Source organism: Oratosquilla oratoria, chromosome 4 (assembly GCF_046742065.1).
Source record: "Oratosquilla oratoria isolate Oo_2021 chromosome 4, ASM4674206v1, whole genome shotgun sequence".
Taxonomy (NCBI): Eukaryota; Metazoa; Arthropoda; class Malacostraca; order Stomatopoda; family Squillidae; genus Oratosquilla; species Oratosquilla oratoria.
In genome coordinates, this window is record NC_134780.1 from 32,578,409 (window position 1) to 32,605,691 (window position 27,283).

Consider the following 27,283-nt stretch of genomic DNA (forward strand, 5'->3'; position numbering starts at 1 on the left):
TATACATGTTGAGGCATTGCACCTCACCATTTTGTTTCCTGTAAACAGCAAATGGATGAAGTGTTGCTTGGCTGTTTTCCCATTGAAATCCTTGAATTTTATCCTAAATAACAAATTAATAGTTCTCAGCAAAACCCATCAGGCAGACCAATTCTTCTGGTTGAAGCTTCTTCTTCAGGTCTTTCAGATAATTTGCTTGGTTTTTGGCAATGTAGTAGTAGACTTACAAGTTGGTAACCTTGGCACTGACATTGTAATAAATTCTTCAACAGATAACTGCTGATTGATCATATTTGCTCCATCTATCTGGGTCCACTGTTTGAACTCATCTATTGCTTCAGTATCTGACTCTGTAAAGATTTCTGACAGGTATTCCTGCAGTGTCTCTTTACCAGGGCAGTTATCGCAGTGGCAAAGCAATCACGAGTTTACATCACAGACAGTTTTGCCAATGAGTTCCTTGTAATCATCGGTTATTGAGCGTTTTCCAGCCAGCATCAATTTCACATTTTGGTGGTGCATGGAAACACAGACACTGTGTGTTCCTGAAGCTCTAACGGTTATGCACCACTTAGGCTTCTGCTCACAGAATTTTGAAAAGCCATTCTTCTCAGTGGATTACTTATTTTGGAAATGTGTAAACAATTCATTCAAATTGCACAACAGGAGTCTCCTCTGGATTTGAGTTTTTATGCCACTGATTCACACACTAACCTTGTCTTTTATACCTGGGCATAACCTGGAGAACTCATCCTCATAAAGCTGGGCCACATGCTGTTTTGTTGTTTCTGGTAATAGTTGACCTTTATTTGGTGGTGGATGAGCAAGGATGCCTTCAGTGTCTCATAGTGTTCTTGCTTGTTTGACCATTCTCTCTGACACTTGAAACTCTTCAGCAACTCTTTTCCTGGCCAACTCTTGGCTACATAGTCAGAATCTGGAGTTTGTCATGGTGGCTAGTTGAGGCTGCACACTTGCTCTTCAGTTCAGACAAAAGTTTGGTGTAATCCTCACAGTTTTGAAATGAAGTTTGGCTAGATGTTGCTCCAGGCTGTATATCAGATATGTCTAAACCACCAGCTCCAGCTGCTGCAACAGATTGCATGATAACTTGTGTTTTAACTGCTGTGTCTTTCTGATTACATACCCAGGTGAATCCCTTCTGCTGACCTTTCTGAATTTCAAAGGAGACACATCAAATGCACCAGCAGCAGTGTCAACAGCTTTTGTTGCAAAAGCTCTTTTAACATCTTCAGGTTCTTCACCAGAAGAATTGTCAATTGAAGAGTCATTGTTGTCACCCACAGGAGATGTGTGCCTTTGTATCCTTGAGTTCAACTAAATTCGGCATGATGGACACAATATTCCTTCCATGTCTTGTCCAGTTACTGTCTGCGGTATAGGTGCTATGTCACTGGTAATTTTTTGCAGGCTCTTTGAAATTTTCTTTGTGTGTAGATTAAAAGGATTGCAGCAATAGTACTTTTCTGCATGGGAACCAGAACTGGTACTTGGGTTATCCATTTCTCAAGACGTCACAGTAGATGTAGATTTTTGAAATGAAGCAAAATACATGGAAGTTTAGCAGTAATGGACTAGGACACCTAAACAACTGTTCATTATTTTATACATGTTCAATACATAACAAAATCTGCCTAGATCTTACAAAGCCCACCCTGTGCTCCGAAAGGCCAAAAACAGGGCAAATTCAAGGCAGAATTTGAAATCAGCTTAGACACAAAAAAGATTTTTTGGCCTCTAAGGCTTCCTGACATGCTCTTTCCAATTATATCAAGCAAAAGAGAATCAGAAACTGGTGTGATGGTCAAATAGATGACTAAACATAAGGCATTTTTTGCATTTTTCAATCTGGAGCCAACTTTGATGGACTCTAATGCATTGACAATTTGACAGAAAAACTTCTTATTTGGACCACAAGCTAAAAAGTTACATACCATTCCAGGGAAAAAATTCTGTTTCATACAACCACCATATTCAGGAGATATAGGCTCATGAGTATGACAAAGGTCAGTGTTACCAGTATTTTTTTAATTTTTTTTTTCAGTTTGTTAAAAAAGTAAGCCACTTAGGCCAAAAACAATTTAGTTATTTTATAAATTCTTACAAAAATTTACATTGGTTTATTCATTTTCAGCACTACAAAGCACATAGCCACTGAGTAAAATCCTCCTAAATACGTCTTCTTGTGAGGGCCATTCCGCAGGCCATTGTTTGGGGGAAAATGAGGGTACTGTATCTACATATCTAAAAACTTGCATACATTCATTTTGGTCAAGTACTAACTTGTATACCAAATTTCATCAAAATCTGAGATGGTGAAGTGGAGAGCATTTTTTTCATGGAATGACCCAAATGTGAAGCCCTCAAAATTTTCCATTATTACTGTAGATACAGCAATAAAAATCAGTACTTTGTGATATAAACAAACAAGAAATTTTGATCTTTTTTTGTTTCCTATCATGAGCAACTTCAGAAACAAAGACCACAATTTTCCTTACCTTGTTCTCTTCAAAAGTTGAAACCAGCTATTTTTTCCTCCATGACCCTGAATAGTTTTGTTCTCCCCTTGTCTATTCAAATGGTAATTATTTTCATCTGGCATGTGTATGTGTGTGCATCTTGTGCTGAGGTATTGATTGCATAGTTATATGCAGTTAGTACTTTTGGTGGCAGCAGACTGGAAGTGAACATTAAGGGGGAGTGACTGGAGGAAGTGGATAGTTTTAGATACTTGGGGGCAAGTGTGGCAGGAAAGGGAGTGGAGGTGGAGGTAGAATGTAGATTGAGAGAAGTGTGTAAATGCCTTGGTGGATTAAAGAGTGTAATGAGAAGTAGATATTTGGGAATGGATGCTAAGAGGAGGTAGTGACGAAAAATAACGATGCGAGACTCTTCCGAGGCCTCGCAATCGGAATGAGTACACTTTAAATCCTTTAACGAGGATCTATTGGAGGGCAAGTCTGGTGCCAGCAGCCGCGGTAATTCCAGCTCCAATAGCGTATATTAAAGTTGTTGCGGTTAAAAAGCTCGTAGTTGGATCTCAGTTCCGGACCGACGGTTCGCCGCCCGGCGTCTACTGTCGGCTTCCGAACAGCCCGCCGGCTCGCGCGGGGTGCTCTTCATCGAGTGTCCCGAGTGGCCGGCACGTTTACTTTGAAAAAATTAGAGTGCTCAAAGCAGGCCCAGCCGCCTGAATATTCGTGCATGGAATAATGTAATAGGACCTCGGTTCTATTTTGTTGGTTTTCGGAACTCGAGGTAATGATTAATAGGGACAGACGGGGGCATTCGTATTGCGACGTTAGAGGTGAAATTCTTGGATCGTCGCAAGACGAACTACTGCGAAAGCATTTGCCAAGAATGTTTTCATTAATCAAGAACGAAAGTTAGAGGTTCGAAGGCGATCAGATACCGCCCTAGTTCTAACCATAAACGATGCTGACTAGCGATCCGCCGGCGTTATTCCCATGACTAGGCGGGCAGCTTCCGGGAAACCAAAGTCTTTGAGTTCCGGGGGAAGTATGGTTGCAAAGCTGAAACTTAAAGGAATTGACGGAAGGGCACCACCAGGAGTGGAGCCTGCGGCTTAATTTGACTCAACACGGGGAACCTCACCAGGCCCGGACACCGGAAGGATTGACAGATTGAGAGCTCTTTCTTGATTCGGTGGGTGGTGGTGGTCGTCCGTGCGGACCGGTGCGGGTACGCGGCCATGCCAAGGAATCATTTGAGGAGTTAGGAGTTAGAATTCCCAAGTCCTGTCGAGAGTATTTGAGCTACAAGCTCCGCGGGCAGGCAGCCCCTGGCCACCGTGGGGCAGCCAGCAGTCGGTCTGCATCGCTTATCAACAAACTAGATGTTGCGAGATACAAAGACAGGCACTGTATGGGGCAGAAACATGGAACATGAGAGAGGAAGAGAGGAGATTGAATGTGTTTGAGATGAGGTGTCTGAGAAGTATGATAGGGGTTACTAGGCTGGATAGAGTGAGCAATGAGGAGGTGAGGAGGAGAATGGGGGTGGTATGGGAGTTAGGAGATAGGGTGGATGAAAGAGTATTAGGATGGTTTGGACTCATGGGAAGAATGAGTGAAGAGAGACTAGTAAAAGAGGTATGGAAGGCAGATGTGGGGGGGAGTGAACATGAGGGGGTGACCTAGGATGAGATGGATGGTTGGGGTGAAAGGGGCTTTGGGGAAGAGGGGAATGTCTGTTGAGGAAGGACGGGAGGGGACAGAAGACGGGGTGAATGGAAAATGGTTATATATGGATGATGTGATGCATGAGGTGGAATGGATGGTGGGATGGGGGTAGTATGTATGAGAAAATTTTTGATGCAGCCCAAAGGGATTTCTCCTTGTCTTCTCCTTTTCTGCATGAGGGGATGGAGAGGGGGGGGTTGCTGATTTAATGAAGCAGCCTTGCTGTGGATGTGCTGTGTCTTGAGTCACTGCTTATGACCTAGGGCAGTGGACAAGATGCAGGGATGACCCGTCATCCAGGAGGAGCCAAGATAAGAGGGAGGGTAGAGGGTGGAGGGGAGTGGAGTGTATAAGGGATGGAATGGGTGGGAATGGTTTTTATGCCTTTGTTTTTTTGGCTACCTCCCTTGTAAGGGGGGAAAAGCCTTTGGTATATGTATGTATGTATGTATGTAATACTTAAGGGATTGTAGTGGCACCACTATATGCAACAATTTTCCACTCACTGAGTCATATTAAGCTACTTTTCTATTTTGACTACCCTGATTCTATTGTCCATGACTCTTACCTTTTCCACACCTAGGACTTAATTCTTTTTCCATAAAGAAACACAAAGTTGCTGCCACAATATTTCCATACATGTCATAAAAAGCAACTGCATATGGTTGTTGTTGTTGTTGTAACACTTCACCCCATACCATACAACACATAATGGAAGACTGCATTATACACAATCATGCATGCAAACAACACAACATACACTCTATAAAGGATTTGTGGGAAAACCCAGTTTCGGCTGTGGCCTTCCTTGGGGAGACGGGACTGCTCGGACAGACAGTCTAGGGAACGACAACAACAACAACTGCATATGGTTGGGCTAAGAGATGGGGATTCTTTTTCTGTGTTTTTATCTTATAAGGAGTCAAGGCATGTTTTGATTAAGCTATAATTGCTGGAAGCCCTTCTTTTCCCAATCCTGCTGTAAAGAGGACCCATGTTTTTCCTTTCAGTCATATATTACCTTTTTGTTTTTTTCTCTCTTTTCTTTTTTAATATTTATTGCAACCATTCATCTACGCTCCTCCTTCTTTTCTCAACACTTGCATAGTTATTTCCATTTAATTATGACATATTTACCCCGTTTAGCACTTCCATTATTTTGTTAACTTACCTCATTAATATTTCACTCTCTCCTGTATCCTTTCCCCCCTCTACTCCTCCATCCTTGTTTACACATTTATACTGTCTTACTTTTCTCCTATTCATAGGATTTTAAAGTGATCTTACCAACAGTTTCCAGTGACTTCTACTAGGCCTGGTCATCTAAGTATGTAATACCTAGGTAATAACCTTGGTTACAGCTAATATCTCCTAAACTCCACACTTTACATACAGTGTGTCAACTGGGGAATCACTTTTGATTAAACCTTGCATGATGCAGTTCTGCTTTCAAATTCACCACCTACCAGTGATGTCTACTTGCCCTAAAATCTGAGCACCTCCTTATCTTCTTACTTTTTATTTTCTTATACTGTACCATGCTGTCATTGTTTGCTCTACAAAGCAACTTTACTCTCTTTTTCTTACTCCTTTTATCTTCCTCATTTTATTTAGACACAACATTTAATACATCATGTCATGACTTACATGCAGGTTCTGGTCCTTCAGTTCTTGGATCTATCTTTATAGTTACTGCGTAGTCAAAAGAATACAGCATTCCCAGTAGTGTGGATGTAAACAGCAGCTGTAAAATTTTCAATGCTCAAATATATATATATATACCTGTATATGCCAAACAGATCCAGTAATAAAAGATAATTGAACATGGTCAGTATTAGGAAAATACTATACAAATGAACTTCTTTATGTGAATAAATCCAAGGTATATCCATATTATAAAAAGAGCTGTGTTTGTCTTCTGTCTGTTGGCACACCTGTTCATTACACACACTCTTGAGAGCCTCCAAATTAAAAGGATCATTGCATATTGTGTAGGTCATAATAGAGAGAGAGAAGGGGGAGTGAGTGAGTGAGAGGGATTAGCATATAGAAAAATCATCTCAAATTACATGAATTTTGATAGTTTTACTGACTAGAGAGAGAGAAAGAATAAAAAGAAATATGAAAACGAATAAAGGCTTTCATAAACTGTATGGCCACATGGGACCTTGATAGTTTGGTTGACTAATGAGCGAGAGAAATTAACAAAAAATATAAAAATGGATAAAGGCTTAACTGTATGGCCACATGGGATCTTGATAGAGTGGGTGACTAACGAGAGAGAGAAATTATGAAGAAGAAGAAAGGAAGAGCCCCTATCATGAACTGAATGTAGGATATCAGTCTCTCACCTGAGAATAAATAAATAGATAAATAACCATATGAAGTAAAGCTTACCAATTCACATGACCCCAGGAAAAGTGATCCTGTTCGCACGGACCAGCAGCATAGGAAATTGTTTACTTTAGGGGAGGAACAGCTCATCATTTTTTTTGTTTATTCAGCATTTACCTGCAATAAAGGATCAGTATTACAATATATTCAACAGTTTTTAGAATATTAGAGTGCAGTCTATTCATTGAGAAAGAAAATTGAACTAACCAAGTGTTGATAGTTTCAAATTATTCAATAGTAATTGTTTCACCCGCATCTGGCAGCTGTGCTTGGGCCCTCATAGAGATCTCTCAGGAAGAAATTTTGGACTAATATCTGTGTTGTATCAGTGTGTGACAATTCCCGTGTCTTCAGATTTTGGTGAGGGAGGGGAGGGGAGTCGTCTCGGGTTGTCAGCTCTCTTCGTGCGAAAAGGTGGAGGAGCTAAAGTTGGTGGAGAAAGATCTTGGGCCCGGTCTGGAGACTGTTTCTCAGGTCTAACACTGCCAGATGCGTGTGAGGATGTTGACGGGTTTTGAAGATGGTCATATATTCACAGCCACACAAAATAAAAAATCTCAGCCATTGTCTCAAATATAAAACATAAAAAAATATGGAACTTTCCTGTTATTGCCCTGCCACCAAAATGTAATGAAACAAATGTATTGAACAACATAAATGTATTGAAATCAAGAACACCTTTTCTAGAAAAATATACTGAAAAAAAAAATAATAATAATCTGTAGGTGGATAAAATGCAACCATATAAGAAAGAATTGCATTAAACATATCACCACCAAATGTAATTGAAGATGAATGATGCCAAAGAAACTCAGCTAAATATCCAGGGAGCATCTCTTGATGAGTTCCACATTGCCTCTTGTTTCTGACCTTTGCAGAACGCCACAGACATTCAGTATGTTGGGTATGGGTTCCACTGTCAGGATCCACAAAATTGTGGCTGTGATTTACTGTCAGATGTTGGTATTTCGACACTCCTTGAAGATGTTGATCCTGAATTGTACGATATGCACACCATTCATCAGAGATTATAGTGGTTCCGGGACGTATGTATTTATTGATGAGTGGAATGGGTTAGGTTAGGTTAGAACCTAACCTAACCTAAGGTAAACAAAATCAAAGACAACAGAAAAAAAATATAGTGGTGGGGCAATAACAGGAAAGCTCCAAAAATATTCTGGCTTATGATAAGCAATTTTACTTAGTGTCATAATAATAAGACTTGGTAGCTACCCTCTAGCTTTAATCAGCTAGAACACCTGGAAATACATTACAAAATATAGTTTACACAATATATATATATATATATATATATATATATATATATATATATATATATATATATATATATATATATAATGAACAGATAGGACTCATCATATGAGTAGACCACGTAATTGAACAAGTAAAGGGAGTAGTGGTGGGCAGCTACCGGTAAAGTTACCGGTTTTATCGGTAACAACCTTAACGGTAGCTTACCGGCAAAAATTCTGCTACCGTTAAGGCTCCGTTAACCGATAACTCGATAAGCTATACCATAACACTCAGAGAGCGGTAAGCACGTCTCGGCTTGGTGGTACTGAGTGACGGTACTGACGGTAGTGGTGGGCAGCTACCTGTAAAGTTACGGGTTTTATCGGTAACAACCTTGACGGTAGCTTACCGGCAAAAACTCTGCTACCGTTAAGGCTCCGTCAACCGATAACTCGATGAGCTATACCATAACACTCAGAGAGCGGTAAGCACGACTCGGCTTGGTGGTACTGAGTGACGGTACTGACGGGCCAAGTGTCTCGCTAATTTTACCGGCTAAACTTTTACCATTAAGCAAGTATGTACCGCTAAGGTCTCGGTAATTTTTGGCAATTAAAACCGTTTTTCGGCACTTTTGTTAATTTCTCAATAGAATTAATATTTTTTCTGTGATCAGCATACGAAACTATATTAATTGTGAAAGTTTCATCGAAAAATTCCGCGTTGCCAAATGGAAAAGACCCCTATATATATATATATATATATATATATATATATATATAAATATATATATATATATATGTGTGTGTATATATTTTTGTATATATATATATATATATGTGTGTGTGTATATATATATATATATATATATATATATATATATATATATATATGCTTAAGTGATGAAAATGCCAATATGCTTCTGTTTGTAAATAAGAATATGAACTAATTTGTACGAAAAAATAATTGAGGAAATAAATAACAAACATGCTGACAATGAAATCTAATATATCCTTGAGTATTCACCTTGGTCTTTGGATCACGTGCTGGGCTAATTTGTATGAAATAAGTATTAAAACAAGGGAGCATAAAACAGTTTTTAGGAAAACATTTATTACAAATTAGTCAGGTTAGATTAGGTTAGTTTTTAGGAAAACATTTATTACAAATTAGTCAAAGCTCATTATATGTGTATGTGTGTGTGTATAACAAAGCTCCCACTCCCACATACACCCTCCAAACATCCCATGCATGCACACGCGCGGATGAAAGTTACACACCACACCCACCCTCCATTCACTCACTCGCTTGGTATATAGCATACTATAGTAGCACCAATTAAAGTATGACTTTTTCCCTTTACAGTGACATAACAATAAAAATAATATGTAAAATAGAACCAGAGATATAGCTTATTAAAGGACAAAAACATTGATTTTTCGAACTCGACTCGACCTTGGGACGTCACTACCACCTCACGAATCTTTTACCGGTAATTTCGGTAACGGTATTGTTGTTCACCGGTATTGAAATTAGCGGTATTTGACCAGCATTAAAAGGGGGTGGGGGAAGCAACTTACGAGGAGAGTCACGACTGTTCCTCTCACCGGTCCCAGATAGAATGAGACGACGTTGCTAGTCAGCCTCGTCTACAGTTTACCGAGTATGACGCGCAACCAAAACAAACGACGTAGCCAGACAGATAGACAGAGTATGACGCGCAAACAAACAAACGATTCGAAGTTAAATGACAAAATATGACACTCTCCCCTCCTAAATAGAAAAAGACAAAGTATTCTATAGGTATCAATCCCATTCATATCTGTCCGGAGCCTTAGACACACGGGTTGACCTCCGTACTAGAGGTGTTGACGCATTCGTCTCTACGTCAGCCTCTTGAGCCCGCCACCACTATCCCGCGTGCATACCTTCCGATATTTACAATGTACGTAATAAAAAATACAGTACAGCACACTGTATGTACAGTACATTTACATGCCTGTATTACAGTTATTATTGCAGAATTATTAGTATTATAGTATTATTATTACAGTGTTAGAGTATTATTCTTATGTGTTCCTATGCCATATCATACATTACCTATACGTACTGTATACAACCACGAAAATCTACGGGTGTTAGGGCGACATTTTCGATGACCGGAATTTTGGCATGATCGGACCGCCCTTCCCCCCAATTAGTCCGGGCTTTCGAGGTTCGACTGTATATATCTCCTCTACCCCCACTCCCTATCATCGGGTGCTGTACTCAAATTCTGATCCTTTCGCCCTGAACTTAGGGTTATGTTGTTATTTTCGTGGTGTCTTTACTTGGTTATCCATATAAATGTTGTCTGATGATATGTCACGGAGGATTGGAGTAGGTTAGGTGAGTGCAATGGTTCCGAAGTTGGGGAAGGGACCTCTCAGGAAAGGATTCATTCCCAAAGAAGCGCCAAGTGGGAAGCATTCCCGGCAACTAACCCTCAGAAATCGACAACATCCAATTTTAAGACTCATCGTCTAACTGAAAGTTAATTGAAAACGGTCTACTGCTTTCGTAGTAAACCCTAGTCACTGAACTGGTAAAAAAGAAAAAATATATAAATTCCGTAGATCCACCATGAGTGCATGCAGTACTGGGAATATCCTGGTATTGGGGGCTCGTCGGACGCTGTTGTTGATCAAAGTAAACACTATTTGGCCAGTTGACATTTAGAAACGTCAGTTATGTCTCCTGTCATTTCTACGAAGTACTTGTGTATGAGTGTTCTCATCCTCTGGGTTGTATTTTCTGCTTTGAATAAATAGCCACCCAAACTGGGATTCGAACCGTAGGCCGTGTATACTCAAGGCTAACAGCACTTTTGCTATCACGAATGTTTACGCACGCCATCTGGAACTAGACCTGATGACTCCTAAAATCAACTCAAACGTAAATGCATGTGCAGTCACGAGCAAAAGTTTTGACCCACGCTACAATTCTCACAACGTCAATTATATTTGTAGAGTACATGAGATATTTTCCTGTGTAGTATTTACCTTAAACCTATGTAATTTTCTTGAACAGATAAAATTATTTGTTAGACAAATAATTTGAGTTTTGCATCATGAAAAACTGTCAACATTTTTGCTCGTGACTGTACGTGTTCTATTTAACTGAACCTAGGGATGCAACCTGATAAGCACAAACTCCTCTCTTCTTCCGGCGTAGCACAATTGTCCTCTTTTTAAGTAGTTATTTACGTTTATCTCCACACCAAGTACAAGCCCTATTTAGGGCACACAGATCAGTAAAGGAACGCTCGCGACGTTTGTACTAGATTTTTCCTTATATTAAATTTTCAATATCAGTATTAGTCAGGTATCATTATTATTGTTGTGTCTTATTATTATTGTTGTTATTCTTATTTTTGTTGTAACAATTATTACTATATATTATTTGTTTAATAATTAATGTGCATGGATGTGTTACAGATGAGAATAAAAGGGAGGAGATAGGCAGTATGTTTGTGAAAAGAAAGATGGATGTGTTGGCACTGAGTGAAACAAGTTGAAAGGGAGGGGCGAGTTTGAGTTTGAGAGTGTAGTTGGGAGGGTATCAGGAGTGAAGAGAGGATGAGGGAGAGAAGGGGTGGCTATATTAGTAAGTGAAAAGATAGGGAAACGTGTGGTGGAGTGGAAGGTTTCTTCAAGGTTAATGTGTGAAGGTGAAGCTGGGAAGGGAGATGTGGGTTTACGTAAGTGCATATGGGCCTGGGAGTGAGAAGAGTGTAGAAGAAAGTGAAGCTTTTTGGATATATTTAAATGAGTGCATAGAGGGTTTAGGGAGAAACGTCAGTGCAGTGGTATTAGAAGATCTTAATGCTAGAGTAGGAAATTAACCAATAGACGGAGTGGTTGGGAAGTGTGGAGTTTCAGGAAAAATCGTAGTCGAAAATTGATGGTGGGGATATGTCTAGAAAAAGAGCTGATGATAACAAATACAGTGTTTAGGAAGAAAGTCAAGCATAAGTACACATGGGAGAGGGTGGTGGATGGAAGGGTGGTAGATAGGGCTTTAATGGACCATATAGTGGTAACCAGGAGAAAAGAAGCAAGAATTTTGGATGTATTTGTTCAAAGGGGAGAGAGTGGGGGAATATCAGATTATTTTTTCGGTGGAAGATAAGTTGATAGTGGAAGATAGATGGAGAAAGAGGAAAAAGACATAAGGTAGGGAGGTGCTTAGAGTAAACTGCTTGAATGAAAAAGAAAATGAGAAGGAGTACAAGAATAAGCTGAGAGAAGCATGGGAGGGAGTGAAGGATAGAGTAGAACTAGGAGTGGAAGTGGAATGGGGATAGTTCAAGGAATGAGTCACAAGGTGAGCAAAGTTGGTGTGTGGAACAAGGAGGACGGGAGGAAATAAGAGGAAGGGTAGTGAGGGGTAGGAATATGAAGCAAATAAGGTTGTATAAAAGAAGAAGCGAGCATTCATAGATTGGTTACAAAACAGGACAAGGGAATCTTATGAGAGGTACAAAGAGAAGAGAAGTAAAACATAAGATGAATGAGGCAAACAGGGGAACAGATGTGATTATGACAGAAATTTTTGAAAGTAAGAAAAAGATGTTTCGGAAAGAAATTAAGAGGAAGAGGAGGAGAATCAAGTAGAGAGGAAAAGGTAAAAGGTGCAGATGGAGAGATGATATTGGAAGAGAAAGCAGTAAGAAGATGGGCAGAGTATTTTAGAAAATGTGAAGGAAAATGGGGAGAGAAAGGTAATTGTAGTGGGAAGCGCTAAGAATTTTACAGTGATGAATTAGGAAAATGGAGGAGAAATAAGGAAAGATGAGGTGAAAGTTATCAAAACAATGAGAGCAGGTAAGGCACATGAATTGGATAGGTGTCATGCGGAGTGTCTTAAAAAGGGAGATCTAGTGATGGTAGACTGGCTGGTGAGGTTGTTTAATGTTTGTCTAAGAGAGGGTAGAGTGCCGGAGGACTGAAGGAGTTCCTGTATAGTTCCACTTTACAAAGGAAAAGGGGACAAGTGTTAGTGTAGTAATTTCACAGGGATCCGTTTGTTGAGCGTATTTGGTAAGGCTTATGGGAGGATTTTGATTGAGAGTATTAGGAGAGGAACAGAGGAAGTAATTGGAGAGGAACAGTGTGGGTTTAGGACAGGTAGGGGTTCCGTGGATCAGAATTTTGTAGTAAGGCAGGTATGCGAGAAAGATTTGGGAAAAGGTAAGGATGTTTTTTTGGGCTTTTATGGATTTGGAAAAGGCTTATGACAGGGTAGACAGGAAGGCACTGTGGGAGGTATTGCAGATATATGGGACAGGAGGAAGGTTGTTAAGATCAGTCAAGATTTTTTTTACGAAAGCAGTAGAGCCTGTGTTAGAATTAGAAATGAAAAGAGCGAGTGGTTTGAGGTAAAGGTGGGACTTAACCAGGGAAGTGTTATGTCTCGTTGACTGTTCAATTTATACATGGATAGGGTGATGCGAGAGGTAGACGGAATGGTAATGGACCGGGGATTGGAAACGGTTAAAGAAAATAGGAAATGAGCCAGTTGTTCTTTGCTGACGACACCGCTTCTGGCAGAATCAGATGGATTAAGAAAGCTAGTGACAGAGTTTGGGAAGATGTGTGAAAGGAAGTTGAAGAAAAATGTGGGAAAAGTACGGTGATGAGATGTAGAAGGGGTGAATGTTGATGTTGCAGCAAATTGGAAGTATTAGGAGAGAGAGACTAGAAGAAGTGGATAGCTTTAGATGCTTGGATGCGAATGTGGTGGGAAAGGGAGGAGTGGAGGTGGAAGTAGAATGTAGATTGAGAGAAGCAAGTAAATGCCTTGGGGGATTGATAAGTGTAATGAGAAATATATATTTGGGAATTGATGCTAAGAGGAGAATGTATGAAGGAGTAATTGAGCCAACAGTACTGTATGGGGCAGAAACATAGAACATAGGAGAGGAGTTTGAATGTGTTTGGGGTGAAAAGCCTGAGATGTATGGTAGGTGTTACTAGATTGGATAGAGTGAGAAATGAGGAGGTAAGAAGAGCGGGGGTGAAAAAGGAGTTGGGAGATAGGGTTGATGAAATTATATTAGGATGGTTTGGACACTTGGAAAGAATGAGTGAAGAAAGCTTAGTAAAAGATGTGTGTAAGGCAGAGGTGGAAGGAGTGAGTATGGGGGGGGTGACTAAGGATGAGATTGATGGATTGGGTCAAATGGACATTGGGAAAGAGGGGAATGTCTGTTGAGGAAGGTAGGGAGAAGACTGAATATAGGAGTGAGTGGAGAATGCTTGTGTATGAATGATGTGATGCATGGAAGGGAGTGGGTGGGGGATGGAAGGGGTAGAGAGTAGTGTGAATGATATGACGCAGCCCGAAAGGATTTCTCCCCGTCTTCTCTTTTCCTGTATGAGGGGACGGAGAGGGGGGTCGCCGATTAAATGAAGCGGCTTTGCTGTGGATGTGATGTGTCTTGCTACATTGTTTCTGACCCCCCTTGTAAGGGGGAAAAAGCCGTTGGTATATGTATGTAATAATTCGGGTGTCATTTATATATTTTTTATATAATGATCACCGTATGGTGCAGACACGGAACATAAGAAAGGAAAAGCTTAAATGTGTTTGAGATGAAATGTCTGAGAAGTATGGCAGGGGTTACAATGTTGGATAGAGTGAGAAATGAGGTGAGGAGGAGAGCGGGGTGGAAAAGGAGATGGGAGATAGGGTTGATGAAAAAGTATTGGGATGGTTTGGATACATGGAAAGAATAAATGAAGAAAGACTAGTTATAGAAGTGCGGAAGGCAAAGGTGAATGGAGTGAACATGGGAGAACGACCGAGGATAAGATGGACAAGGTAAAAGGGACGTTGAGCAAGAGGGGGATGTCTGTTGAGGAAGGAAGGGAGAAGGCAGAAGATCGGGGTGAGTGGAGAATGGCTGTGGTTATAGGTCAATATTTTGACGCAGACCAAAGGGATTTCTCCCCGTCTTCAGTGTTACTGCATGAGGGGACGGATAGGGGGTGGGAGTCGTCGATTAAATGAAGTGGCCTTGCTGTGGATGTGCTGTGTCTTGCTGCATTGCTTCTGACCCAGGGCGATAGGTGAGATGCAGGGATGACCCGTCATCCAGAAGTCAAGAAAAGAGGAATGGAGCCAGGAGTGGTGAATGGGGGTGGAATGGGTAGGGATGAAATGGGTGGGAATGGAATTATGCCTCTTGACTTTGGCTACCTCCCTTTTAAGGGGAAAAAAGTCCTTGGTATATGTATGTATGTACATATTGTGTCAAAGATTATTATTTGTAAGAAATTATGATTAACATGTTCTGTACTTAGCTCTATACATTATTTTTTCTTTCTGTACATAATGAGGCATGCCAATTATTATTCTTTTAAGTGTTATGATTTAACATGTTCTATTCTTAGTTATATTACTTCTTGTTTAAATGTATATGGATTTTTAGAAGACCATAATGGAAATAAATTCAATACACTTTTGTGTCATCCTCGAAATTGTATTCACTGTATTTTTATATAAGTGTATCCTATTGGGGAATATATATAGTGTTGCCTTGTATCTAGCCTTTCAATTTTAGCCCCAATAGTTCATATTTATGTTAGATTCCAGATTTTGATAGTAAAGAGATGTTTTATATATTATTTTTGTTCATTCATTTATGATTTGTTTATTCACTCATCTATTTATTGTAATTTTTTAAAGCGACCTCATTCTGGACCAAAATGACTTCGGGGTCGAAATTCATGATTATCATTCTCCGTAGTGGTTCCAGTTGAATTATAGGAGTACAGTATTTCTCGTTGTGCTTTATGTCCTATTTCAAAATCACTTAGGGTCAAATTGCGTTTCCCATTATTGCCATACAATGTGACTGATAAGGGTAATGGTGATATTATTCGTGATTTGCAATGAATCGGACAATTTTTGAAGACATTAGGCTACAGCCAGAATTTATTTTAATTCTTTCAATTATCTTGACGTCATTCCCAAAGTTCACTGGGGTCATGTATTGACCATTCACCATTGCCCAGCTTCCTTGGAAATTCCATGTTAACTAATGTGCTTTAGGAAATGTTACTAACGAGGAAACAAAATCGACGGGAAAAAGTGGCCACGGACTTTGTCCGTACGATTCGAGTGTTTTTTGAAAGTCGTTCATTAACTTTCACTTGGCTTAAAGAATGCTATGCTTCGGAAACAGTTGCAGATACATGAGTGCTCACTATTACCAACATCCTGGAAGCAGTACACATGGGCTATTATACAGGTAGGGCTGCTTATATTTAAGCTGGTGGCTGGCATAATTTGTTTATTAGGTTTAAGCATCATTACGGCAAAACGGCGCAAAAATAAAATAATTTCAACAATACAACTAGAAATATTGTATCTTCGGTTATTATTCGAACACCAAAATTGTCCCGGCTCACAATGAAATTTGGTAATGAGTGAAAAAGTTGCATGTTCCCAGAATAGATGGCACCTTTCGCAGTCAGGCTCGTAGTTTCCTATTAGCGCTAGAATTTTCAATTGTCTCACATTTCATGAGGCAAAGGGGTGACTTAGCTAATTTGGAAACCGATATTAAAGAAAAAAAATACGACATAAATTGCTGCATAAGTGTATTTAGAATTAAAAACATGACTCTTAATGTTATAAATTTTACTTACTGGTGTGTGATAAGGCTTTGTTAATTTAATTATAAGATAAAACTAAAAATAGGTAATTATTTTTACTGAAGTAAGTATAAGCAGTAAAAATTAGAGGATGTCGATTTCGGTTTGTGCAATTTATCTAAGAGTGTCGAAAAAAAATGGATATCACTGTCACATCCCGTATATGAAGATAATCAGTGAGATAAAATATAACAACAGTGGTGGCGGACGTACGAGTATTTGATGCGCGATGTATTGAAGCGATGAGTTGAAAAACGTCGCAGCATCACGAAAGCAGTCATGGGCCTACCGATTTCTAATCGCTGCGCAGTAATGCTGGGCAAATACCGCTAATTTCAGAACCGGAATTACCGGTAAATAACAATGCCGTTACCGGAATTACCGGTATTTTACCGGTAAAAGACTCGTGAGGTAGTAATGACGTCCCAAGTTCGAATCGCCTTTATGACTTAAATCTTTAAATAAATTTCATCCTACTATGGTGTATAATCACAACTCAAGTTTTGTAACGTTGTCACTATAAAAATCCTGCCTGCATCACGAACGAAGGAAGCACTAACCTACCCTACATGCCTACCTGTGCTATAGTCAAAATGTAAAGATATATATATATATATATATATATATATATATATATATATATATATATATATATGTGTGTGTGTGTGTGTATACATATTTATATATGTACACACACACACACACACACAAACACACACACACACACACATATATATATACATATATATATATATATATATATACATATATATATGTATATATATATATATATATATATATATGGGTCTTTTCCGTTTGGCGACGCGGAATTTTTCGATGAAACTTTCACAATTAATATAGTTTCGTATGCTGATCACAGAAGTAACATATTTTTTTTTTAGAAATCAAAGAAAGTGCCGATAAAATGTTTTAATGGTTAAAAATTACCGAGAGCTTAGATCCAAAGACCAAGGTGACCAAGGTGAATCACACACACACACACATCTGTCCAGGGTTGAAATAATTTCAGTATCGCTGCGCTCCGAGTCGTTACTCCAACTCTCGTGGGCGGGGAGTTGGGAGGGGGTGCGTGTAAGGTCACAGCATTACCCATAGATCAGTCATACGAGCTCTGAGCTCTCTTCCGAGAGGGAAATAGATGTCGATCACGAGCCCAGCACGTGATCCAAAGACCAAGGTGAATACTCAAGGATATATTAGATTTCATTGTCAGCATGTTTTTTTTTTCCTCAATTATTTTTTCATACAAATTAGTTCATATTCTTATTTAGAAACAGAAAATATTGGCATTTTCATCACTTAAGCATATATATATATATATATATATATATATATATGGGTCTTCGTTTGGCGACACGCGGAATTTTTCGATGAAACTTTCACAATTGATATAGTTCCGTATGCTGATCACAGAAATAACATTAATTCTAATGAGAAATTAACAAAAGTGCCGAAAAAACGGTTTTAATGGTAAAAAATAACCTGTAAAATTAGCGGGACACTGGGCCCGTCAGTACCGTCACTCAGTACAACCAAGCCGAGACGTGCTTACCGCTCTCTGGGTGTTATGGTATAGCTTATCGGTTAACGGAGCCTTAACGGTAGTAGAATTTTTGCCGGTAAGCTACCGTCAAGGTTGTTATCGATAAAACCCGTAACTACCGGTAGCTGCCCACCACTACCGTCAGTACCGCCACTCACTACCACCAAGCCGAGACGTGCTTACCGCTCTCCGAGTGTTATGGTATAGCTTATCGGTTAACGGAGCCTTAACGGTAGCAGAATTTTTGCCGGTAAGCTACCGTTAAGGTTGTTACCGATAAAACCGGTAACTTTACCGGTAGCTGCCCACCACTACTGCGCAGTGTGTCAATAACAGTTATGTGCGGAATAAAGACATTACCAAAAAACTTTATACCCTGAAAACACAGTTTCACAGGGAAATGACTGCCATCAATGCATCAAAGAAGTCTGATGTTGGCACGAAAAATGTATACACTCCAAAGCTGTGGTGGTTTAATGATTAAATGAGTAGAGCGCCGGTGAACATCCTCTTTCCGTGAAAGCCAAATGATGACTGAGATCTGATTGTTCGCGCAAGGTATTCGCAGTGATGCAGCCCGTCCGGACGCTAGTAACAAGTTTTCAACACTACTACTGCATCAAGTCGCTGATGCGTGATGGTACGTGTGGACGGGGCTTTAGTAATCGTACCGGAAAAACTAAGTCTTCGATACAAAAATATATTTTCTATACATTACATAGATTTGCCTATTGCTTCGTGCATTCAGTTGAAAGTATATATCAGTATATGTCCATTGAAGTCGGTAGAAAATGACAAATTGCTTGGCTTGATACAATTATAGGCTGTTTTACGAATATTATCTGTAATTATAAATAGAGGCTCAAACAATGCTATATGCCGTTTGCAATCATAAAATTAATTGACTTAAATTTCAGACACAATAATGTACAACGATATACCTCTGTAAGTTTATAATACTTGCCCAAAAAAGTAATTATTTTCCGGCAAGAATTACAAAATCTGGCGGTGTCTGGTATCAAATCTCTCACTGCGAAAGGTCCCAATCTGGCGTCGGGAAGGCGCGTTGCTACAATCGATTCAGAAAACCAGTTTCTACAAACCCGTCGGACGGTTTGACAACATCAATGACGTCACAAGATCTTGGTTGGAACGGAATCGTATGAAGGAGAGAGTCAGTCGCGGATCCAGGAATGTTATTATTTTTTTTTTTGGGGGGGGGCGAACCGATAACCGATACTTGAAACACGCCAATATTTTAACCCCAGGAATAATGCTGTTGGCTTGGAGATTGGTCCAGAAACTTAAGTCTGTTTTGCTCGTAATTGCGTGTAAAATCATACATAATTCACAAATATAGAAATACAGAAAAACCTACGCGGCTGCCTTCACAAATGAATCATATGTTTTACGAAAACGACACCCCATCACATACAAGTACTGACTGATTATGAACGTGTACCATACTCGGGGCGTTGGGAGAGGGGGGGGGGGCTGCCCCCCCCCCCCGTGTATCCGGGCCTGGAGAGAGGGTTGAGTGTTTTCTTTCCTCCCTGTGTGTGTGTATGGGGGGTGGGGCACTATACATGTTGGGAGGAGATGAATAAAGGAACAAACTAATGTCTGCCCACACATCCAAAGTCAACGAATATTTGATTGATTTCGTTATTTTATAACACTTGTCAGCACTTTTTGTGATAAATTATGTAGGACTAAGTTGCGGGTGGGTATCACAGTCATAAAATAATAGTTGCGTCATTTAACTTCTGTCACTTGTCCTAGTTGTAGGATAACAAAAGATTAAATGTTTCGGCACAGGTTTTATGCGGTGTTTTAACACACAAGTATCGTGAAATTGTGTTAGCCAGAACGTTTTTGGCATGAAAGCAACTAACAATCTTTCGACGGAGATCGGAGAAATCAGAGACCCTGGATGACTCAAGTCTTGTTGTTTTGTTTATATTTCATACGAAACGCCTGAACAACTACGCACTCTGCACTAATCGCATCGACTATGTCAAAATAACAATGATGAAAATAATTAACAGTAACAATAACGCTGGAATGATTAATATCTTGAAATTATTAATGGTCACTCACTCTTAGCCATGCATTTACTTCTTCCAAACTGAGGATACCAACTGAGGTTTAATACATGGCAGTGGATGATGGCACCCTGCTTTTTTTTCATCGGCAACCACCATTAGCTGCCGGGCGCAGATATCGTGCAGTTGAATTCCAAACAGAACAAGACGTGCACATACTCTGTGTATAACAGGAAACGAATGTTTTCCATATTCGACACATTTTCGAAAATTAACCTAGTGGGTATCCCCAGAGGATATTATTCCGCTGAGGAATATTACTCCCAAGAGGGATGTCTTGTCTTGTAGGTTTTGGTGTTAAACCACTTCAGTACCACTCAAATTCTCGCGCGCAGCATCGGCTACCAAACGTACGATTCATCAAACTAATCACATTATAAGATATAAGGTCACTGCTGCGTTACTAGTTCTTTTTTACTCTGAGTAATAATAAACATAGAAAACGTAATCAAACCAGTTCATAGAATCCGAGGGTAACTCATGTACAACTGCCATATATATATATATATATATATATATATATATATATATAAATATATATAGATGTGGGTGTGTGTGTGTGTGTGTGTGTGTGTGTATATATGATATATATTATATATATATATATACATACATATATATATATATATATATATATATATATATATATCTTTATCTTTCTCACCCTCCTCCTGTTAGACCTGATAGGTCTCTCAGTTGCCACGTCTCGTTAGCTCTATTCATTGTTGACGTTCCTCGTATTTTCTATCCCTCTCAACCTCCTCCAGTGAAGTTCCCCTCTTGTGCAGGGCCTGCTGAATATTTGTTCTCCATCTCATTCTTGGGCGTCCCACAGGTCTTCTTCTTTCTGGTTTCCATAAATAGTACTTCTTTGGATATCTTTGCTCTTCCATCCGCATAACATGTCCGTACCATCTCAGCTGTCCTCTCTCCACATAGTCCAGTACATTCTCAACCCCTAATACTTCTCTTATAACTTGATTCCTTATTCGGTCCACCCTTGTACATCTGTAGATAACCCTTAGTGCTCTCATTTCTGTGGCCTGTATTTTACTCCTTGTCCTACTGGTTAATTTCCAGGTCTCACATCCGTAACACAGTACTGGTCTTAATATAGTTATATAGATAGTTTTCTTCACTTTCCTTGGTATTGCGGGATCCTTAAGAAGTGGGTATAGTGACTGCAGCTCTATATTGTACTTCCTGATTCTTTCATTTATTTCCGAAAGTATATTCCCTCCGCTGTTAAAATCAGCTCCCAGATATTTGAAGTTGAGTACTTTTCTTACTTTTTGGGTATCTATTGTAACTCCTCCATCTCCCGAAATTCTGCTAACGTTCATGTATTCACATTTTCCGACATTAAACTCCATTCCCATTTCTGTCAATTGCTCAGATCATCTGTCCACAGCTTCCTGTAATGTCTCTAGATCACCAGCTATAAGTGCCACATCATCAGCGTAGGCAAAAGTAACCGTGTTATCCTCCATCTGAGTTATTTCTTTCATTATATAGTCCATATACATAATAAAAAGCAATGGTGACAACACACTGCACTGTCTCACTCCACTTGCTATCCCAAACCAATTTCTAGCTCCATATTCGGAGAGCACTGCGCTTTCAGATGTACGATAAAGTCCATTTACTGCATTTGCAAGATGGGTAGGTACCTCATACTGGGGATCCTCAAGCACACCCCATAGTTTCCTTCTTGGCACTCTATCAAAAGCCTTTTGTAAATCCAGGAAGATCATATGTTCCTCAACATTCCATTCCCATGCCTTTTCAACCAGCATCCTCAATGCAAAAATCAAGTCTGTGGTGATTCTTCCTGGTCGAAAACCATATTGCCATTCACCCAGCTTCTTTTCAACTACAATTCTTAATCTGGCCTCCAATATTCTTTCATATACCTTTCCTATATGCGGCAAAAGTGATATTCCTCTGTAGTTACTACAGACTGTCCGGTCCCCTTTCTTAAAGATAGGGCATATCAGAGCTTTACTCCATTCCGCAGGCACTGTTGCTGTTTTATATGCTGCATTGAACATAGACACTAAATATATATATATATATATATATATGATATATATTGCTGGTAACCACTAATGAAATAGGAAGGAAACAGTAATTCCCAAGCGCTTTCGTGATGTGAATAACACGAAAGCGCTTGGGAATTACTGTTTTCTTCCGATTTCATTAGTGGTTACCAACAAAATTTGTGGATCACGTGTTGTTTTAGTGACCTTTCTGCATATATATATATATATATATATATATATATATATATATATATATATATATATATATATACCCGAAAACGGTTGGAAATTATCATTAACATAATTTATCATATCGACACTTTTGGACACCTGAGTAGCTTCGAATGCTTTAACCCAATGTATTAGATACGTCGAGGGCCATAACCCGAAAACGGTTTGAAATTATCGTTAACATCATTTATAAAGTCGAAATTTTTTATCCCCAAAGGTATTATGGCTGTCGCCAGGGTGTTTCATTCATCTCCGTGACAGTGCGATGTCGAAGGAATTCAGGATACGAATTTTTTTCATTTAGTAACGACCGGTCGATTCTAGTCTGTTGAGATGCCCCTTCATTGATAAAACTTGCGCACCAAGGGACATTAATGTTATATGAAATTAGAGTTATTTTATATAGCTCTATCGTATCCATGTACAGTACGGTTGTAGTGGCGGTATTCCATCCTCTAACACCGACCGCGTCCGAGACAACCGTCTCCCATGTAGACCGAGCCAGGAATGATGACGTCACCAACGCGAGCGGAAGCGCGCGCACTCGCCAGGGCTCGGAATTGGCCCATAGACAAAAGGAAAGCGGCCAATCAGGAGACTAGCCAGAAACCGGGACCTGACTGTGAGCCGCTACCAGGATTTAAAAGACGGCCTCTTGCCAACCGAGAGCATCGGCACGGATCTTCAGCATCACAGCCTAAGAGATAAGAGATTCATGGAGAGCATCCCCGCACGTTTGCTTATCTCCTCGTCTACGCCCTGTATGCCGTCTCTCACCAATGACTATATAGGAAAGATGGGAAAGCTTCTATCTTTTACTAATAAGAAAACGTCATCCATCCAGCGTGAATGCGCGCCATCTATCGACAGAGCCGCAAACTATAAATCGGAAGAGGCGTAGCGCGGCTTTCAAATCATATTTAACTTGTATTATATATAGTGTTTATGGAAATTTTAAAACTGATCCTTTCGCTAAAATAATCAACATCTCGAAAAAGTTTTACTTTCTCTTTATAAAATAATGAGTAGTAATTTTTATGACTTTTGCATGCAAACAAGACTATTTAATATATGCTTTACACACATGGTCATATTTATAAAATCAAAAGTTGGTAAAATAACTTCTGCACAATGCATCATTCATTACTAAATATTTGAAATTGAGTAAACAGTTAAATTTAAAAGGTTATTTTAGTTATATCTATCTTATTATTTCTGTAATATCATGTTTTTCTTGTTTGTGCTTGTGCTTATGTTTGAACTTTGGTATACTTATTCAAGTATCTGTACACAAATTATACAAACAAGGATAGTAAAAGTTTGGTATACATGAGATTCTTTTATTTGCAACAAAGCAATACTGTCTTGTAAAGAACATATACCAAACAAGCTAAAAGAAAAATAACATTATTCAACTTCAAAAATGAACCATACATCAGGCAACCAAAACATGCAATCAGATATTAAATACCAAACAAAAACATTGGAAAATCAGTAATCAAAAACAATAATATGAAACCAGGCGCGGATATAAGGGGGGGGCCCAGGGGGCCCGGGCCCCCCCCCTTTTGGCTTTGGCCCTTTGGCCCGATTTCATTTCAGTTGAGTTAGGAAAGTTGAGTTTACTGTTTTGGGTAATTCGTTGTTTATTTGAATATACTTACCTTTTTTCGTTTGAAATTACTGTTTTGATTACAGCTTTGTTGAGTTAATTCCTTCTCATTCTCACAAGGAGTGTAACATGAAGCGAGCCAGGAGTGAGAGGAAGATCACCTCGTTCTTCAAGGCAAAAGTGATCCAGAAGAGGTGATGATGGTAAACATGACAGCAATGAACCCGAGAAACATCCAGGCACTTCAACATCAACAGCTGTCGGACCTTACATCGAAGCTGACGTTGCCGTTAAGGAGCATGAGGACGAGGAGCTCTCTTCTACTCCTGGCACACTGACACTGCCTGCAGCTCCAGTTGACGTTGCGAGTTTCATTGGAAACAAAGTGGCTACAGACGCCGAGATAATGGCCATAATCTATCAGAAGGCCCCGTCTGCTGAATCGCTACCCCTCTGCGACGAAGGTGGTCATAGAAGGCGATTTCCAGCCAATCTGGTGCTCCACATACCCTGGCTCAAATACTCACAACTGAACAAGGGCGGATACTGCATAGCCTGTGTTGTGTTCAGCGGGGACACGGGCGGACTTGGAGACCAGAGGCTGGCATCTTGGTGTTAAAACCAATGTGCAAATACAAAAAGGCCACCGAAGTGCTCAGCAACCATAATGCGCGCGGATATCATGCGGCGGCTATGTCGAAAATGGTGGGGTTTGTTGTCTACACTGTGCGAAACCCGACGAGGGCTGTGGACACTATGCTACACTCGAAGAGGAAGGAGCAGGTCGAAACCAACCGGCGCCTGCTGGTTCCAGTCATTGAGACCCATCCTCTTCTGCGGACGAAATATGCTGCCCCTCCGTGGGACATCGGGATGACGGTCCATTGGACCTCTGTTCCGAGCAAGGACCGGAGAGGGAATCTTTAGAACGCTGCTACGTTATCGAGCCCAGGGAGGAGATTCCGACCTCACCCACCTCCTCATCAGCTCTGTCAGCCGGACCGGGATTTCTACCCTCATCAGCAAGACCATTCAGAAGGAGTTTGATCGATATCACAGGTGGGTCACACATGGAAGTCACACCATAAAATAGCTCTCTTATTCTTTGAGTAAAATACATGCTGAGGGCAGATGTTACTGAGACCTATTTTGCTTCGCAGGTAGATTGGTGCAGGAGGAGATCTTGGCAGGAGTGTCGGGGGTATATGCAGTGCTAATGGACGAGACCACTGACGTCTCAGGGAAGGAACAAGCAACCATCATCATTCGACACGTCAAAGAAGATGTCAAGGAGGATTTCCTCGCTTTCATTCATGCCCATGATCTCACTGGTGAAGGCCTGGCCCAACTGCTCATCCACGCCGTCGAGGGCCTCGGTTTGGAGATGTCAAAATGCCGAGGGATAGGCTTCGACGGGGCGAGTGCCATGATGGGGGAAGTTCAGAGGTTGTGCCGCCATCATCATGCAGCAATAACCCCTGGCGAAACCGATCCACTGTTTCAGTCACCGACTGACCTGGTGCTGACTAAGGCCTGTGATGTCAAGAAGTCAAACTCGCCCTCCAGAGGCTGAACGAGGTGTACAACTTCATCCATTCCAGCAACATGCGTACGCTTCGGTTTACCAAAACTCGTGAAGCTATCCTCAGCCAAGCGGGAAAAGCTGGTGCCCCTGTGCCCCACCAGATCGGTCGAGCGGCACGATGCTGTCCTCGTGTTCATCGAGTTTCTGCCTCTCATCGCTATTTTTCTGGAGGATGAGATGAAGTTGGATGCCAACGCCGGACTCCTACTCGCTGCGATTCGGGACCCCCGCTTTCTCGTTGGGTTGGTTGTGGCCGAGTCCGTTTTGGCACACACGCTTCAGCCAAGTAGAATCCTACAGAAAAAGGAAGGTGACCTGGTATGTGCGTACGCACTGATTCGTGAAATTGGTTACTCAATTCGCCAAATTTAGAGCGGATGCCGAGGTGTACTTCCACGCTGTGTTCGTGAAAGCCGAAGATCTTCTAGTTGAAGTGGGCTCAGCTCACGATGGCATCCCTATTCCCAGAGTCTGTGCACGACAGACACAACGCGCGAATGTCCCAGCGGCATCTGCTGAGGAGTACTATCGGCGCTCGGTGTATATTCCGTTCGTTGACCATGTGGTCGCTGAGTTGAAGAGCAGATTTGATGATGACACTGTGCCCGTTGCTCTCCAATTGAAAGAGCTGCTCCAGGGGCTCAAAAGCAAACGTGGATGCTGTTCTTAAAGCCACTAAACTCTACGAAATTGACGTATAGTCACTTTTGATCGTGCAGACGCAAACACCTAGGTCGACATGTTCCGCTCCGGCCTTCGAATCTGTCAAGAAAGCAAAGGAATACGCCGAGGCCCGTATGTTTCCGAACATCGCGAAGCTCCTTACCATCCTACTGACCCTGCCAGTCTCAAATGCAGAAGCCGAACGATCGTTCTCAGCCCTGAAACGCCTGAAGACATACTTGAGGAGCACCATAGGTCAGGATCGCCTCAACGGCCTCGCACTACTCGCCGTCCATAACGATGTAGATGTTCCTGTTGATCGTGTGATCAACAAGTTTGCGGAAAGGAACCGCCGTCTTCTCTTTGCTTAGGCTGCAGTGTGATTAATCCTTTCAGTGTAATAACCTTTGCATGTTACTTTTAAGGCTACTATTATAGGTAATATTATAAAGTATAATGCTTACTGTCTTGTATATATATTCTACATTTAAATTGAGGTCTAATGTCTCTAGGTCTCTAGATATTAATTTCTTACTTTCAATAAATTTTTGATAAGATACAAAATTCCTCTCTCATTTGAATCCGAAGAGAAACACTGGCACCTAGAGCAGATGGTTATGCCAATTCATTTAGGTCAGTCCGCCAGTTATTAACAACTAAGAATCCCGAGAGTGGAGAAACGGTAATGCCAATGCTCGTTAAACAACCGAAAATTCTGCCGTCGGGCCCCCCCCAAACTTTGTTCCTAGATCCGCGCCTGTATGAAACAAAAATAAACAAAGCAGACATAACATGCATATTAAGCAAAAATAAAGCAAAAAATGTTAACAGAACAAAGGAAAACCCCAAAAGCAAACAAACAAAATATATACATATCTAGCAAGACAGGTACTCTATATAAAAAAAAA

General features: G+C 40.5%; 1 protein-coding gene across 2 annotated transcripts in view; it reads right to left on the bottom strand.

Annotated features, from left to right (window-relative positions):
• The window catches only part of LOC143024750 (uncharacterized), a 42,404-nt gene extending 22,077 nt beyond the window's left edge, over positions 1–20,327 (bottom strand). The window contains exons 1-3 of one of the 2 annotated variants that reach the window (XM_076183859.1): positions 20,238–20,327; positions 6,621–6,734; positions 5,871–5,967 (exon numbers count right to left, since the gene is read on the bottom strand). In XM_076183859.1, the coding sequence (XP_076039974.1) occupies positions 5,871–5,967; positions 6,621–6,710 (187 nt within the window). In that variant the 5' untranslated portion in view covers positions 6,711–6,734; positions 20,238–20,327. Of the gene's footprint in view, positions 1–5,870; positions 5,968–6,620; positions 6,735–9,451; positions 9,554–20,237 lie in introns of those variants that run through there. The other variant, XM_076183860.1, reaches the window with a different exon arrangement.
• Positions 20,328–27,283: the final 6,956 nt, after the last annotated feature.